The sequence below is a fragment of the Melospiza georgiana genome, chromosome 3 (genome assembly GCF_028018845.1).
Source record: "Melospiza georgiana isolate bMelGeo1 chromosome 3, bMelGeo1.pri, whole genome shotgun sequence".
In the NCBI taxonomy this organism is placed as follows: Eukaryota; Metazoa; Chordata; class Aves; order Passeriformes; family Passerellidae; genus Melospiza; species Melospiza georgiana.
The window spans coordinates 89495604-89511723 of record NC_080432.1 but is presented as its reverse complement, the minus strand read 5'-3'; the positions used below and the strand labels follow the sequence as shown (position 1 = coordinate 89511723).

Below are 16120 nucleotides of genomic sequence, written 5' to 3'. Positions count from 1 at the left end.
GGAATTTGGAATGTATGCTAATACATGGATGATATAACCTCCCATAAACACTGAAGGACAGCTGGGACTAGCAAACACAAAAGATAAGTTAACAATCTGAAGAATTAAAGCATTGTTAAAAATCTCATTACAAATCCTGTGCAATGGGGAAGTAAGGCTGACATCTGAGCCATTTTCACAGTCAGTAAAAGCTGGTAAAACAAAGCAGATCCCAAGAGGACAAACAAGAAGCTTTTCAACATGGGAACAATCAACACAGTTATCCTTGGAGGTTTTTCAGACCCAACTGAATGTAGGCTGGAGCAACCTACTCCAGCCATATAGGCATCCTGCCTTAAGCAGGAGGTTACAGTACATTACCCTAGAGATTGCTTCCAATGTCCTCTGGATCTTATAACATACAATGTTTCTGTACATTATTACATCAAAATTAGAACACAGGATTAGGCAAAAGATTCACAGACTAATTTTAAGAGTGTCTGTAAACACAAAACATCAAACCCTTCAGGTAATGCAGTGGAATAAACAGTGCCCTTTTTAAAAAACCTCTGAAAACAACAAAAAAAAATTGTTCTGTCTTAATGAGACAGAAAGGCATTTAGAATCAGTCCCTGGTAAAATTACAGAGCTTATTTTGTGAGATATTTGAGAACACCTGAAAGACAATGCAGTCACTGCTCACAGCCAGCATGGCTTCACGAAAGCAAAGTCCTGCTTATCCAATCAAATATCCTTTTAAGACAAAGTAAGCCACCTTGAAAGGATGAGCATTGTAATTTTTTTGGATTTCAGTGAGGTTTTTGATATTCTCTCTCCTACAGGAGATATCTCTACAAAATGTCCAGCACACAGCTGAATAAACACATAATGGGATGGGTGAGCAACTGGCTCATGTGTCAGTCACAAAGGGTGACAGTGAATGAGGTGACATCAGACTTGTCACCTGTCACTAGTGGGGTTCCACAGAGCTCCATCCTCAGCCCTGAGCTCTTCAACATCTTCATAAATGACCTGGATGAAGGACTGGAAGGGATACTGAGCAAGTGCACAGATGAGACAAAGCTGAGAGGAGCTGCTGACTCCCTTGAAGGCAGAGATTTTGACAAATCAAGAGGGACGGGCAATCAGCAACCATCTGATGTTCAGCAGAAAAATGGATGGATTCTGCACCTGAGATGGGGCAACCCTGGATGGACAGACAGACTGGGGCAATGAGAGGCTGGACAGCACTGCCACAGAAAGGGACCTGGGGGTCCTGGTTGATGGCAAGTTCAAACTGAGCCAGCAGTGCCCTGGCAGCCAGGAGGGCCAAACCTGTCCTGGGGCATCAGGGACAGCATGGCCAGCTGGGCACGGGAGGGGATTGTCCTGCTCTGCTCTGCACTGGGGCAGCCTCACCTCCTATGCTGGGGGCAGCTCTGGGTGCCACAATGTAAGAAGGGCATGAAACTATTGCAGAGTGTCCAAAGGAGGGAACAAAGATGGTGAAGGGCCCTGAGGGGAAGCCTGTGAGGAGTGACTGAGGTCACTTGGTCTGTTCAGCCTGGAGGGGGCTGAGGGCAGAGCTCACTGCAGTTACAGCTTCCTTGGGAGGGGAGAGGAGGGGCAGGCACTGATCTCTGCTCTGTGGTGACAGGGACAGGACCTGAGGGAATGGCCTGAAGCTGTGTCAGGGCAGGTTTAGGTCAAATATTAGGAAAAGGTTTATCACCCCGAGGGTGGCTGGGCACTGGAACAGCTCCCCAGGGAAGTGGCCACTGTAGCAACCTGACGGAAGCTCAAGGAGCATTTTGACTCTGCTCTCAGGCACATGGTCCTGTGCAGAGCCAGGAGTTGGACTCCAGGATGCTTGTGGGTCCCTTCCAACGCAGCATATTCTGTAATTCTGCAAATATACACATTTATGCAATTTTTCATAACTCAGGAAAAATGTAACTAAATACTTTGAAAGTACATTCACAATGGTATCAACACATGTTCAGGATTTAAGATGGGGCTTCCGAAATGGTGGAGAAAAATATCTCTTAGACTTTAGCTTGTCCTCATGAATAAACATCAGTAAGGAGAGACAGGAATTTCAGAAAAGGGGCTGAAGAAAGAAAATATTTATGTGCCTGAAAGGCTGACAGAGATAGCACATTAAATGCAAAATATTTTATTTATTGCAAACAAAAGCTGTGATAACAACATTGCACAATACTGAATTTTAAGGTTTTGAAATTCTCAAAAATCACTCTTGTGACTTTTTTTGCTCTATATATATCTTTATATTTTTACATTAGTTTTACATTATGACAAGAGTAAATTACTTACAGAAATTAAGACAAATTGTATATAGCCTGCCACCCCACTAATGTTTCATTTATATGTAACTGAGTGTAACCATTTAACTTTGATCTGAAAGGACGATCAGATTCATTGCTTTGCTAATCATACAACAGAATTACACAGTCTGCACCAATAGTTTTTTAAACAATTAGAAGTATATGGGAATTTACTGTGTGCTGTGTGTTTTCTACAAAATGTAGGTAATAACTCACTTTGTTACTTTACTAGAGCAACAATTTCTCCCTTTTGTGTAAGATCTCCAGCAAATATGCAGACAAATGCGTAAGTCCAACATTTTCAGATCCAGTGCTGAACAGCCTGAAGGGCAGTAGTGAAAGTCCTGAGTGCAGGATGGGTGCCTCGATGAGCCATGAGGAGAGACCCGGCCTCTGCACTGAACCCTGCTTCCTTAAGCTGCTGTGCAATTTCCTCCACATCCCAGCCCCCCTGCCCCTGGTTGGCCAGGAGGTGGTCAATGAGGCGTGGGCAGAAGGCCGTGGACATGCACTTCACCACCAGCTTGGCGTTGAGGAGCAAGGAGAGTATTTCAGCATCACAAGTGGAATCATCAACCTGCAAAGAAAGAGAAATTCAAAGTAATTAACAATTAATTACCAGGTACAGCCATCAGCTAGGACATGTCATGATGGCTCTGACTGCACAGTGTGACCTTCAAAGTGAGAGGAGTATTCCCCACAGATTACCTACAGGGATACAGGCTTTGCATATGTCAGAATATGTAAAGGTATGTCTTTAACACTCTACCACATTAATATAAATATCTGACCTGCACAAAGTTAAGGAATAAGAATGCTTAACAGTCTGGGATTACACCACCAGCTTTATAGACTTTTCACAGGTTTTCAGTCCCAGTGCACCACAGATCACACCATTTAGCTCTATATCAAGAATGACAATCTGAGGAAGGTCAGAGCAGAGTATATTAAATTTTGGTCTCTTTATATTAATATATTACATTACATTTCACATGTTAATATGACAGGCAACATTCACACGCTCAATCAGCACCCACAGCAAGGATGAGAGTTTCAAAAGAATGTAACATATTGAAAGATGTGAAACAGAGCTGCTACCTCTGAGAGACACCCTGGATGCCACAAAAAAATGTGGTAACTTGATATATGAGAACACAATTCTCTCTTGAGAATCTTGTCTGTAGCTTTGCAAATAACATGATAGAATACTTTAAATTCTATTTCAGTTAATTTTGATATGTCCTTCCTGGTTTCTTTGAAATACAGCGCTGTGTTAATTTACCACTTAATGAAGCACAACTGAACAACTACATACAAACAAAAAAGGGGCCCGACCCAGAGGGACCTTGACAAGCTTGAGAGGTGGCCCTGAGCAATCTTCATGAAATTGATCAAGTCCTAGTGCATGGACCTGCATCTGGGCTGGTGCATCCCAAGCACAAGCACAGGCTAGGCAGAGAATGGATTGTGTGCAGCCCTGAGGAGAAGCACCTGGGGATGCTGGTGGACAAGAATTCCAACATGAACCATCCACGTGCCCTCACATCCCAGAAAGACAATCAATCATAGCCTAAGCCACATCCCAAGCAGTGTGGGCAGCAGGGCATGGGAGGGGATTCTGTCCCTTTGCCCTCCCAACCTGGAGTGCTGCACTCATCTCTGAGATCCCCTACATAAAGACATGGACATTTTGAAAAGAGTGCAGAGGAGGCCACCAGGATGCTCAGACGGCTGGAGCACCTCTCCTAAGAGGACAGAGCAAGATGCTAAGACTGGAGACATTAAGGCCCTGGACACACCTCACAGCACCTTCCAGTATATAAAAAGGGCTACAAGAGAGCTGGAGAGGGACTTTTTACAAGGGCAGGGGGTGACTGGACAAGGAGAAATGATGAAACTGTAAAAGGACATGTTTGGATTAGGTATTAGCAATAAATTCTTTATTGTGAGGGTGGTGAGGTACTAGCATAGATTGTCCAGAGAAGCTACAGGTGTCTCATTCCTGGGAGTGTTTCAAGGTCAGGTTGGATGGGGCTTTGAGCTACCTGGTCTAGTGGAAGGGAAGAGATTGGAACAAGATGATCTCTAAGCTCCCTTCCAAGCCAAACCATTCTGTGATTCTGTAATAAAAACAGGACCAGAGGAGGGCTAAACAATAGTATTAAGTTACTTTATTGTAACTTAATAAGGTGCACTAGTTTTAAATTAGTGTACCTTATTAAGTTACAAATAAACTTATCAAATTATAGTACATTTACAAAACCACCTCCCAGTTCAAAAGCAAAAAGAAAATTGCCTGATTACTTTCTGCTTAATTTTCTATAAAAATTATGTGCTAACATCCATGATTGGTACCAGGGTATCAGCAAGTAATAAACACCCTATGATAAGTTATTTAGCACCCCTGAAGAGCAATTCAACTGCTACACAGGACATAACTACTGCACAAAGGGAGATTGGCAGTGACACTTCACAGTTGTAATCAAGCCATTTTTAAACTAATTAGCACAGAAGGTCCAGTTTACAAAACAGTTCTAAGAACTGCAGGGATGTCCAGCCTTCAGCCTCTCCAATCTTAGTCTTCAATTATTTAATAACTGCCAAAAGTTAATGATGGAAAATTTTTTCCTGTTGAAGACAGGCTGATCATTAAATAAAAAGGGCCAACAAACATCTGAACATGAGCCAGAGTGTGCCCAGGTGGCCATGAAGGCCAGTGGCACCCTGGCCTGGATCAGCAATCGAGTGGCCAGCAGGACCAGGGCAGGGACGGTCCCCTGCACTTGGCACTGGTGAGGCCACACCGCAAATCCCGTGTCCAGTTCTGCACCTCGCACGTGCAAGAAAGACACTGAGGTGCTGGAGCACGTCCAGAGAAGGGCAACGGGCTGGGAAAGGGTCTGGAGACATATGAGGAGCTGCTGAGGGATCTGGGAGTGCTTATCTTGGAGAAAAGGAAGCTCAGGGGAAATTTGAATTGCCCGTGAATTCAGGGGAATTATTGTTCTCTACAACTGCCTGAAAGGAAATTACAGTCAGATGGGGGTCAGCCTGTTCTCCTAATTAACATGTGACAGGACAGGAGGAAGCATCCTCAGGTCGTGCCAGGGGAGGTTTACATTGGATATTAGCAAAACACAGTTGTCAAGCATTGGAACAGGTTGCCCAGGGAAGTGGTTCAGACTTGGTTTAGAGAGGACTTTGCAGTGCTGAGTTAACAGCTGGACATGGTGAGACTTCACAGGTATTTTCTAACCTAAACAATTCTGATTCCAAAATTTCTAGTGTTGGCATCTTGCAGCACACCATGGAGCACACTAAGCCATTATCCAAACAGCTGCCATCTCTTCTGAAATGGGGCTGAAGGGATATCCTCTCGCACCTTGAAGCTCTGTGTGGTCTATTCTTAACTTGTATGTAGAATGGGACTTTACACAGGGCTTCACTGTTTGATTTTATGAACATAAAATGCAAATAGGAATTACAGTAGTGAGATTAAGCAGATGCAAGGTTTAAATTAAATTTTTTTAGGCTACTATTCAGTTAAGAAAAACTGCTTTAAATTAGTGTGATTTTATATACCACAAATGTACAAAATTGAGAGACAAATCTGAAAGAAGACTGTTCCTAGCACAGACCATTACACATCTGAGCTATACTACAGGCATGAAGATACCCATGCAACCCACAAGCAGAGAAACCTGTCTGCACTCACAAAGAAATGAGATCAGTGTGGTTTCACATGTAACAACACAGCTCACAAAAAGGCTCTTGGGTTGTGCCCCACAGCTCATCCTTAGGCCCAAACAGATCAGTAGGTTTAAACTGATTAACATTTCCCATTTTCTGACTTGCAAACTGTCTGAAGACCTGGTAAGGAAGAGGAAATTTTTGTAATTTAGTTGTCTCCAGGCAACTGGATGGAGACACATGATGGCAACCAGACCCTGTGAATGCATTTTGTGCAGTTAAGGCCACTGTCTGTTCCACCATTCTTTGGGAAGTCATGTGGGGTCTGGCAGGTGTGGGAAGAACACAGAGACACCAAGGGTTAATGAGAATTGCATTTAAAAATAGGCAGCAAAGAAAGCTCAATTGACTAATTTACCAGTTTTACAGCTCCAGGTCATGCCAATTTTGGAGGTATCAATTGCACATATAAAAACATTTCTAGTCATTAGTTTAAATAAAGACAACAACTTACAGAGATTGTCAATGAATTGATACATGTTTACAAACCTTAATTGAGACACCTTATACATGAACAGCTCTGTTTAAATAGAACTGTAAGATTTTTTTTAATTAAATCATTGTAACTGTAGCTTAAGACTACATTTATTTAAAATTAATTTTAAATCAGAACAACAAGCATTAAAGTAAAAAAAAAAACTACTAAAACAATATAAAAGGCAAACACAGAAAGCATATATTTTTAAAGAACTACACCACAGTGAGTACAGTAAGTTTTTTATGCAAGAAATTGCTCAGCAAAACTATGACTCTCCAAACTAAAAAAGAGACAGCTCCAAGGGCATAGGGCAGATAGCAACATCACCAAAATTATAAAGGGATTAATTAAAAACATTATCTTATTAAGACAGTAAAAAATATAAAGTATCAAATTACCCTAGTGGGATCAGATTACAAGAAAATAAAAAAAAAGGCTTTTTTCGCTCTTGAATTCTCTGTCAAATGATACTTGAAGATGTAAAAGCTCATCCAAGTCTAAGAAAAAACTGCACAAAACCAAGAAAAGAAAACCACTGGCAATTACTTAGCAGATACATACAGCTGAAAATATCCAAAAGTTTGGAAAGTAGTATTTCAGAGAAAGAAATACTGTACATCTGCCCCATTCTTACTCCTCACTGGACTTGTAATTCTTCCATCTGTTTGAGCCAGGATGCTGTTCCAGATGACATTTTGATCCTCAAAATGTTACATTTTAAAAAATATTAATGGAAATCAACCTCAAGAATTATTTTTGCTTGCCATACATACCAAATATTAGCCTACAGTAGATACAGACTCCTAAACACAATACATTTTCATTTTCAAAATCATTCTTTTGAGTCTGTAAGACAGTAAAACCCAGCAAGTAAAAAACAACCACCTTACTATCCCAGTTTTAAAAAGCTGTTTTTTCTGGGCAGACAGCTCAGTCAAGATCTTACCAATGAATCACTTCTGATCTGCCTGCAGATGCAGAGCCCTTGCTATCCCAAGACTAACTAGTCTATAAAACTAAGAATATTGCTAATCCCAGAATCACTGTTCCAGTGATGTGGAATGCAGCTGACTGCAGTTTAAAGAGGTCTCAGAGGTGCAGGTTATCTTCTGCACAAATTAACACCCAGCCACTTTCCATATTGTGTGAATACACTACGACCCACGATAATGACAGAATCAGAGTGTATATGTAAGAGAAACATCATTATATGCCTATCTAGAACTCCATGCTAAGTGTGATAATTTTTTCATTACAGTAAAATCTCGGAGGTTTAAATGGGAACAGCTTTCATTTTTCATATCCATCTCTCCTTCAGGAGAATTTGTCAGCGTAGATTTAGCATGATGCCCACACAATGTCCATGGTTACGAGTAAAAGATCTAATGGGGATAATTACATTAAGGAGAATTGACTTTTTTCCCTTGGCTTTCCTATTTAGGTATTGGTTAATATCTGCTTCCAAGCACTGAGGTGTAGGCATTCAAGTGGTACCTCTGCCCTTATGAGAGCACTTGGAAGTACTGCATCCAGGTGTGGAGCCTCCAGCACAAGACATGGACTTGTTGGAATGGGTCCAGAGAAGGTGATGAAGACTGTGTTAGGACCACCTCTCCTATGAAGATTAGCTGACAGAGTTGGGGTTTTCAGCCTGGAGAAGAAAAGGCTCTGGGGAGACCATACAACAGCCTTTCAGTACAACAGAGCTGGAGAGGGATGTTTTACAAGAGCATGGAGTTGGTACTAGGAAGAAATTCTTCACTGTGAGGGTGGAACAGGTTGCCCAGAAAAATTGTAGATGCCCCAGCCCTGGAAGTGGTCAAGGCCAGGATAGCTTTGAGCAGCCTGGTCTAGTGGAAGGTGTCCCTGCCCATGCAGGGTTTGGAACTAGATGATCCAATTCCCCATCAGCACTGTTTGCACAGGCATCCAGAGACTCTGGCATTACTAACAAGCAAAATTTCACCTATAATTCCTGCATCAGAAACCCCATAAGTTATGAAAGGGAAGGGCTTCTGATGACCCAACAGCAGTAAAGAACTGAAACTGCAGTTTCCCAGAGTATTCCCTTCTCCAATATAATATGAGATGAAAATGCTTTTCTTTTTATTCGTTCCTGGAGTACAGATCTCTAGAACAAATAAATAAGGGGAAAAGAAACAAGTGACATAAAAAATCCTGGAAAAATAAACTGGAGAAAGATATTTTATCATAATCACCATTAGCTTATAATTTAACTATTTTTTTAAAAGATTAAACCTCATACAGTCAATAGCCATAAATGGCATACACTGGAGAACACTAGAAATTCCATTATTGCACACAAAATGTGTGATTGTTCATATTACATTTTTCAGTAAAACATGTTATGAACGTAGATTCAGTACTTCATCACTGAAATTATAACATGCAAATAAAGCTGAAGTACTTTTTCAGACTAAAGCATTTTGCTTATTCCATTTTCTGTTAAAGTATTGATTGAACAAGTATTGCACTGCTTATATTAGCCCCCACTTGTTAGCTGTTTTAACATTATAGGTACCAACAGGCAATAGAGTATTGACTTGCTCTCTCTCAGATGTATAAAAATCAGTTTTCATCTCTGAAAATGCACAGTGCACAGACAACACTGAAATCCCTCTCAAAAACAATCTGACTTTTAAGGGCTCTATTAGCAGCAATAAGATTATTTAGGTAAACTGTTTTTTTTAAATTACTCACACAGTACACAACATAGGGGAAGAACAGTTATTTCTGTTACTCAGAAAAGACAAGTGGCAGTTCATTCAAAGATACACAATAAAAAGAGGGGTCTGCAATTTCAAAAAAGCTTACGCAAAAACTTGGTTGGTTTATTACAGGCAAAAGCTGCACAATTTCTAGTATCAGCACTTCAGCATCATCCTTAACTGTAAACATCCATAAAGCTGTCAGCAGCATACAACAAATGGCTAACTAATACATCCTATCAGCAAGCAAGTGCTGTATTTTTCTCACAGCCATGTTTGGGAGCTGTGTTAGCACTGGATTGGGGAATCAATAGCCATGATTCCCCTCTGCCAGATGTTATTTGTCTGTTTCCTGTTTAATGTAAGCAGAAATGGCCTTCCTATGAAAAATTAATATAGAATTTGACAAAAAGCATTAACTGCCTGAATACTGAATACTGTTTTTTAAAATGCAAAAAGTATGCATAGAAAATGATACTGAATAAACAACATTGGCATAGCTAAGTAATATATGCTCTTTCAGTACAACAGCAAACAATGTAATCATAAGAGATGCATACAAAACAAGGAGTAAGAGGTACTTTTTATACAATATAGGAACAGCTTTTACATTTAGCACAGCACTCTTCTGTACTAGCTGCTTTTCTAACTCTGTCACATTACAGGTACTGGCTAAGCTCTATGCCTGGTGTAATAAAGTCAACATTTAAATCTTCATTGACTTAAAGTAAAACATCAGACCAAAGCTAACTGCTTCAAAAATTCTAGGTTATTCAGCACTATTGCAGAACTATATGCTCAAATTAATACTGAATTTAGAAGGAAAAGCTAGAAACAACTTATCAAGCTGCCTCCTGTAAAAGAAAGCCAAAAAACCCCAAAATTATCTTGGGCATCACAGGTATACAAAATGCTTTATACCAGCAATAAGTTAATAAGGTTCCTGGCCCTAAAACTCCAATATAATGTAATCAGCCTAGAGTGTAGGAAAGCTGGAGCACACTAGAAAGAAATGGCCAGTTTCAAGAGCAATACAATTAGTAACCATTCAGTAAGTGCTACTGCACAGCATTATGCTTTAAAAATAGTTAAATAAAACGTATTTGGACACTTACTCCTGCTGACAAGCTTCAGAATTAGTCAAAGAAGTCAATTTTAAAAGGCTAACAAGAACACAGATGAGAAAGTACATGCATATATTAGATTATCCGATTTGTGCTTGCTTTTCAATGAGATCATCTTGTTTAAAAGTTACCAAAAAGCCTTGTTTTGTAGAAATAAAATCTAAAATTGCAGGTGGTAAAAGAAAACAATCAATATACTATTGTTTTGGTGGTTAATATTTATGCAATTGTTTTGCAAAAAACATAGAAAATTTAGGAGACTAAATTTCAGCTTTTTGGGCATTTCTTCTTATTTGCTGAAAAGCAAATGTACAGGGAAAAGACAAGTTTTGTAATGTTATATAGCAAGTGACATCTGCATTAATGTCTTCCAGTTCTTGCCCAAAGAAAAGGACAGTATTTAGATTTCTGCTCCAGAAACTCTGGCACCAAGTCTGTTTAGAATGGCAGGAAAGTCCCCGAACATCCCATCACATCAAAACCAGTGACATAACAGCTCTCCAAGTGTATATAAACACATGCCACATTTGCCAGAAACAAGCTGAGTCATCCGACATACTATTATCACTTTAAAAACCCCAAAGTGAGGGAATATGAACACAGAGGTAACAACCTACTTCATGTATCAGAATAGTTTCTGTTCCGCCACACTGACATAAAACAGCATACACCAAGTATTCAAAGGAAGTGCTATGAAGTTTAATCACTCAAGTATGTATAAAAGCTCTTACCAGCCCTGTGTTACTGCTCACTGTGGACACAATAGCTGTGCAAAACCTTAACAATGGTTAAGTGTCTCAGCAGTCTCTGCTTACTACACCAGGATAAAAGAGCTAACTCATTACCTCAGCCTCTGAAAGGTGGCTCATTCAACTGTTCATACCTTAGCAACAGCTGTTATCTGCTCCAGTGCCACAGCATGAAGGTCTTGGTCTTTGCTTTCTACCAGCAGTTTCAGGGATGGCAGCAGGAGGGACTGGTTAAGCAGCAGCAAACATAATTCTTTTATACACTGAAATAAAAAGTAAATTCTCTCAGTGTGATCGCTGAAGTTACTAACATCATCATTCACAATGAAATTTATGAAAATTTTATGTCAAATGCAAAATGAAAACCACACTTCCACAACAAATGAACTCCCTGTTGGAAACAAGTCCTTGGAAACTAGAAAGAACAAATTTTAAAAATGTGGAATACGGGTTAAAGTGCAACATTTCTTATATTAAGACAAGGCAGGTACTGAATCACCATTACAACCAGGAGTTTTACTGAAAAATAACAGCAGTCCCACAGCTCTCTGTGGGACTAACATATTTGTGCTTACTGAAATACTGCAAAACACACAGGAAGAAACGTTGACAGACACCTGTGACAATTCTGTAACTCAATTATGCAATCAAAAAAGTAGAATAAAGAGGAAATAATAGCACATACCAGAGCTGAATAATGTTTCTGTTGCAAAAAGCTTCAAAATTTTATACAATATTTTACACAATATAGGTTTAGGAAATTAAGTTTCTGCCATTGATCTATTTTCCTATATTTGATAATACACCATAAATTTAGCATCACACAACTTCAAGATAAAACTGTCCAGAAAATACCTTCTAAAATAAGGTGTTTTATACCTTTATACATAAGGTATTTTTTATAGAACATCCCTCAACAAATCTATTGTGCACTTCTAAAATTTTACCTTGTCCCTTAGTTAAACAACCAAACAACATGTCCTATATGTGAGCTGTTGTATTTTCCTCAGTATTGTAGTGATTTGTCCATTTATACGTCAAAAAGTATTTCAAGCTACAAATTATATTATAAATCAAATTATAACTTTCCTTTCCCTTTTTGTCATTTCTGAGAATTTAGGTTGCTTGTCACAACCACTTCTGAACGAGGCCCATCAGAGATGTCCCAGTTTCCAAGGCACTTTACGCTAGGGACGCTGGATATTGTATGATAGTTACATTGAAAATGGTATCCATCTCTTAAGAGATGCTCTCTGTCTCACTCTAACAATTTGAGAGCAATTGTCAAAGGAGCTCATCAGCTAAATATTAAGCTAATAGAATGCAAGTCATGTATTTTTTATGTCTTTTGAACTTTAATGATAACTGTAACAATTTAATGACCAAGATGATTCACACATTTAGTAGCATAGTTTCAGCAGCCATGAGCCTAAAAGCCTAATTATTATTTGAAGATGAGGAGACATTAAATATTTCAACTATAATGTACTGCACAGATACATAGCTTTGCTTGGGACAGGAAGCTCTCTGGCTTTTCCAAATTTATACCTTCAAGAAAAACAGCCTAGAAGGATATATTCCATCACAGTAAGCTCTGAGTCACTAAGGCAAGCCTTGTTCTCTTATTCAGACTTGTTCCTTTAAACTCATATTCAGTACTGCTACTGATTGTTGATGCTTTAAATCACACAATATACCGAGTTGGAAGGGACCCACAAGCATCATCAAAGTCCAGCTCCTGGCCCTGCACAGGACCATCCCCCAGAGTCACAGCACATGCCTGAGAGCAGTGTCCAAATGCTTCATAAACTCTGTCAATCTTGGTGCTGTCACACTTCCCTGGGGAGCCTGTTCCAGTGCCCAACACCCCTGGGGAAAGAACCTTTTCCTAATATCCAACTTAAATCCCCTGACAAAACTTCAGGCCATTTCCTCAGGCCCTGTCCCTGTCACCACAGAGCAGAGATCAGTGCCTGCCCCTCCTCTCCCCCTCCCGAGGAAGCTGTGACTGCAGTGAGCTCTGCCCTCAGCCCCCTCCAGGCTGGCCAGACCAATTGACCTCAGCCACTCCTCACACAGCTTCTCCTCAGGGCCCTTCACCATCCTCATGGCTCTCCCTTGGAGTCTAATACATTAATGTCTTGTATTGTGGCACCCAAAGCTGCCCCAGAGCAGAGCAGAGCAGAGCAGAGCAGAGCAGAGCAGAGCAGAGCAGAGCAGAGCAGGACAATCCCCTCCCGTGCCCAGCTGGCCATGCTGTCCCTGATGCCCCCAGGACAGGTTTGGCCCTCCTGGCTGCCAGGGCACTGCTGGCTCAGTCTGAACTTGCCATCAACCATGACCCCCAGGTCCCTTTCTGTGGCACTGCTGTCCAGCCTCTCATTGCCCCAGTCTGTCTGTCCATCCAGGCTTGCCCCATCCCAGGTGCAGAATCCAGCCCTTTCCCTTGTTAAACCCCACACAGTTGGTGATTGCCCATCCCTGCGATTTGTCCAGGTCTCTCTGCAGGGCCTCTCTGTCCTTGAGGAATTCAACAGCTCCTCCCAATTTAGTGGAATGGGCATGATTGTTGTGAATGATATGATGTGGATCAAGGAATAAGAAGACTAAATAAATGCATTAAGCTTTGTCTGAGCATTCATATGCTTATTAAACTCATGGTAATTTCATATTCCACTGGATTGCTTCTGAGCTGCATACCTGCCATTCTAGCAAACTTACTGAATGAAAAGTCACGGATTCACTCTACACATCTTTTCTTGAAAATGTATTCACACCAATATTCAGAAAAATAAATTCTGAGAGTCATAAAATACATCTGAGCAAAACAGCAATTTTATCATGCTTGGAAACACTTCCCTCTCAAAACCAGCTGGACAAGTAGAATAACTTTCTGCCTGATGGTAGCATGTCTAGCAGACATACTCAGTCTTAACTACCATACCCAAGTACAGAAGAAGCCATAATCTCTTCTGAAGAAGAAAGACACATTCCAACAACTGCCTTTCTTTTTCCACAGGAAGGGACTGGACAGCTTGCCAGCCATGGAAGATTGTCCAAATAGTACAAGTATCAACTTGTATCACTGCCACTAATGACTACAGGGCTGCTCTGGACAGGAATTGAAAACCCAAGCCCGAGAAAGAAGGCATCACCCACAGCACTTCTCAGAGCAACATAAGTGGGTTTCTGTTCTGCAGTGAGCAGTTGAAAGCATTCAAATATCTGCTGCCTGTCATGAGAGGCACTGCTTAGAGGGGGTTTGATGTTATCTGTGAAAAGGCCAAGGGAAGCCCAATTCAAAATCTGAATTACCATTATTTAGCTGAAACTTTTGTATGACAACTTTTGTCTTCTCTCTAGTTATGCAGCTATCAGTGGCTCACTGTGACATCAGCAAGGCAAATAACCCATATGTCATAGGAGTCTGTTTTGGGTCCAGTATTATTCAGTATTTTCATAGATGGCTTGAAGGGCCAGATAATGAGTACAAACAGCATTATGTCTGGAGAGGCTAAAAACAGACTGAAAAACACCATTTAAATTCAACATTATCTGAAGAAAATTAGCAGACACAACAGTATATGGACAAAATCACACAATCTAAAATCATATATAAATCCCAACAAAAACTAGCTACAAAAATTAGAAAAAAAGGAGACCAACTGTCTGCTGTATTATTACAGGAGATAAGTATCTCAGCCTCTAGGACCTCAGGGTGATTACAGATAAGGGACCAGATGCATTCTCCCATGTTAACTGACACATGACCCATAGACTGAGAGAAGAACATGAGATATTCAGAGGAGTCACATTTTTAACAATTACGGGGTGGAGAATGATTTATCCCTTTCTAAAGAGATTAATCAGACAGTGCAGATGTTGGACAGTCCAAGTGTGTGTCTTCCAGGCAAATAAAACAATGCTTTCTTCCACTAAAAGGAATGCAGGTATCTATCCATTGAATACTGCAAATTAAAACCCTAAACAAACAACCCCACAAAATACCATCCCACAAAGCAAACACAGAACAATTAAAGCTATATAGCTATCCAAAAGACATTTAAAAAGTACTTGGCTTAAAAAGCTAGATAGATAGTAGGAATGGAATGAGTGGAATGAAAAAAAGAGTTAAATCCTTCATGACTATATCCAAAAATGTTTGTTCTGACTTCTAGACCACAAGAATTGAAGTTATATGTGTTTTCCATTACAATCTTTGGCAAGGTTGTAATGGGGGAGAACTTGAATGGCAAATGTTTTTCAAGATAATTAACTGGTTTCAGTTTTTAGAATTCTATCATTCCAGATTTGTCATCTTACTCAGTCTATATACTGAAATGTCAAATCATCTAAACAGGTTAATTGTCAGTGATCACATTTCCACCTTATTCATCGACAGAGCTGCAAATCTTTGAGCACCTAAGTACTGTTGGTATACATACAAATAAATTACTTAAATTCATACATGCCATTCCTCCTCTTCCCAAGCAGTGACTTACAGGAATACAGCCTGTGTTTGTAGGTAACTGTACAGCTACACATTTTAGTGCAACTTCTTGTCACTGCATAGCATTCTAGCCATAAAAAGGTATTTTACATCAGTAAGGCTGTTTAAACCTTGATGATTGGAATAACTTCTTATCTGTACCTGTAAAGCCATACCTACATGGTGAGCTCTTTCAACATCCTGTAATATAGAAAAAAAACAAAAAACAAAAAACAAAACAAAAAAAAAAAAAAACCAAAAAAAACAAAGCAAGGCATTTCCAACCAAAGCTGTATATCAATACGAAAATTCTGTTTAAACAGTGACTTGCCATGGAGATCATGGAGAAGTTTACTCAACTAAGAGAAATGCAAACCATGACCCTCCTTGAGCAGAACTCCTGGTGAACTGACTGCTCTATGACAGTGACACTCACGGGGATTTTTCTCCCTCAGTCACTGAGGTGAGGCAGAACAT

The 16120-nt window shown here is 40.1% G+C and overlaps 1 protein-coding gene across 1 annotated transcript in view; it reads right to left on the bottom strand.

Moving 5' to 3' along the window:
* Positions 1 to 2139: 2139 nt before the first annotated feature.
* The window catches only part of NBAS (NBAS subunit of NRZ tethering complex), a 160057-nt gene continuing 146076 nt past the window's right edge, over positions 2140 to 16120 (bottom strand). The window contains exons 51-52 of the mRNA XM_058020301.1: positions 11289 to 11417; positions 2140 to 2901 (exon numbers count right to left, since the gene is read on the bottom strand). Coding sequence (XP_057876284.1) covers positions 2626 to 2901; positions 11289 to 11417 — 405 coding nt within the window. The 3' untranslated portion in view covers positions 2140 to 2625. The remainder of the gene's footprint in view (positions 2902 to 11288; positions 11418 to 16120) is intronic.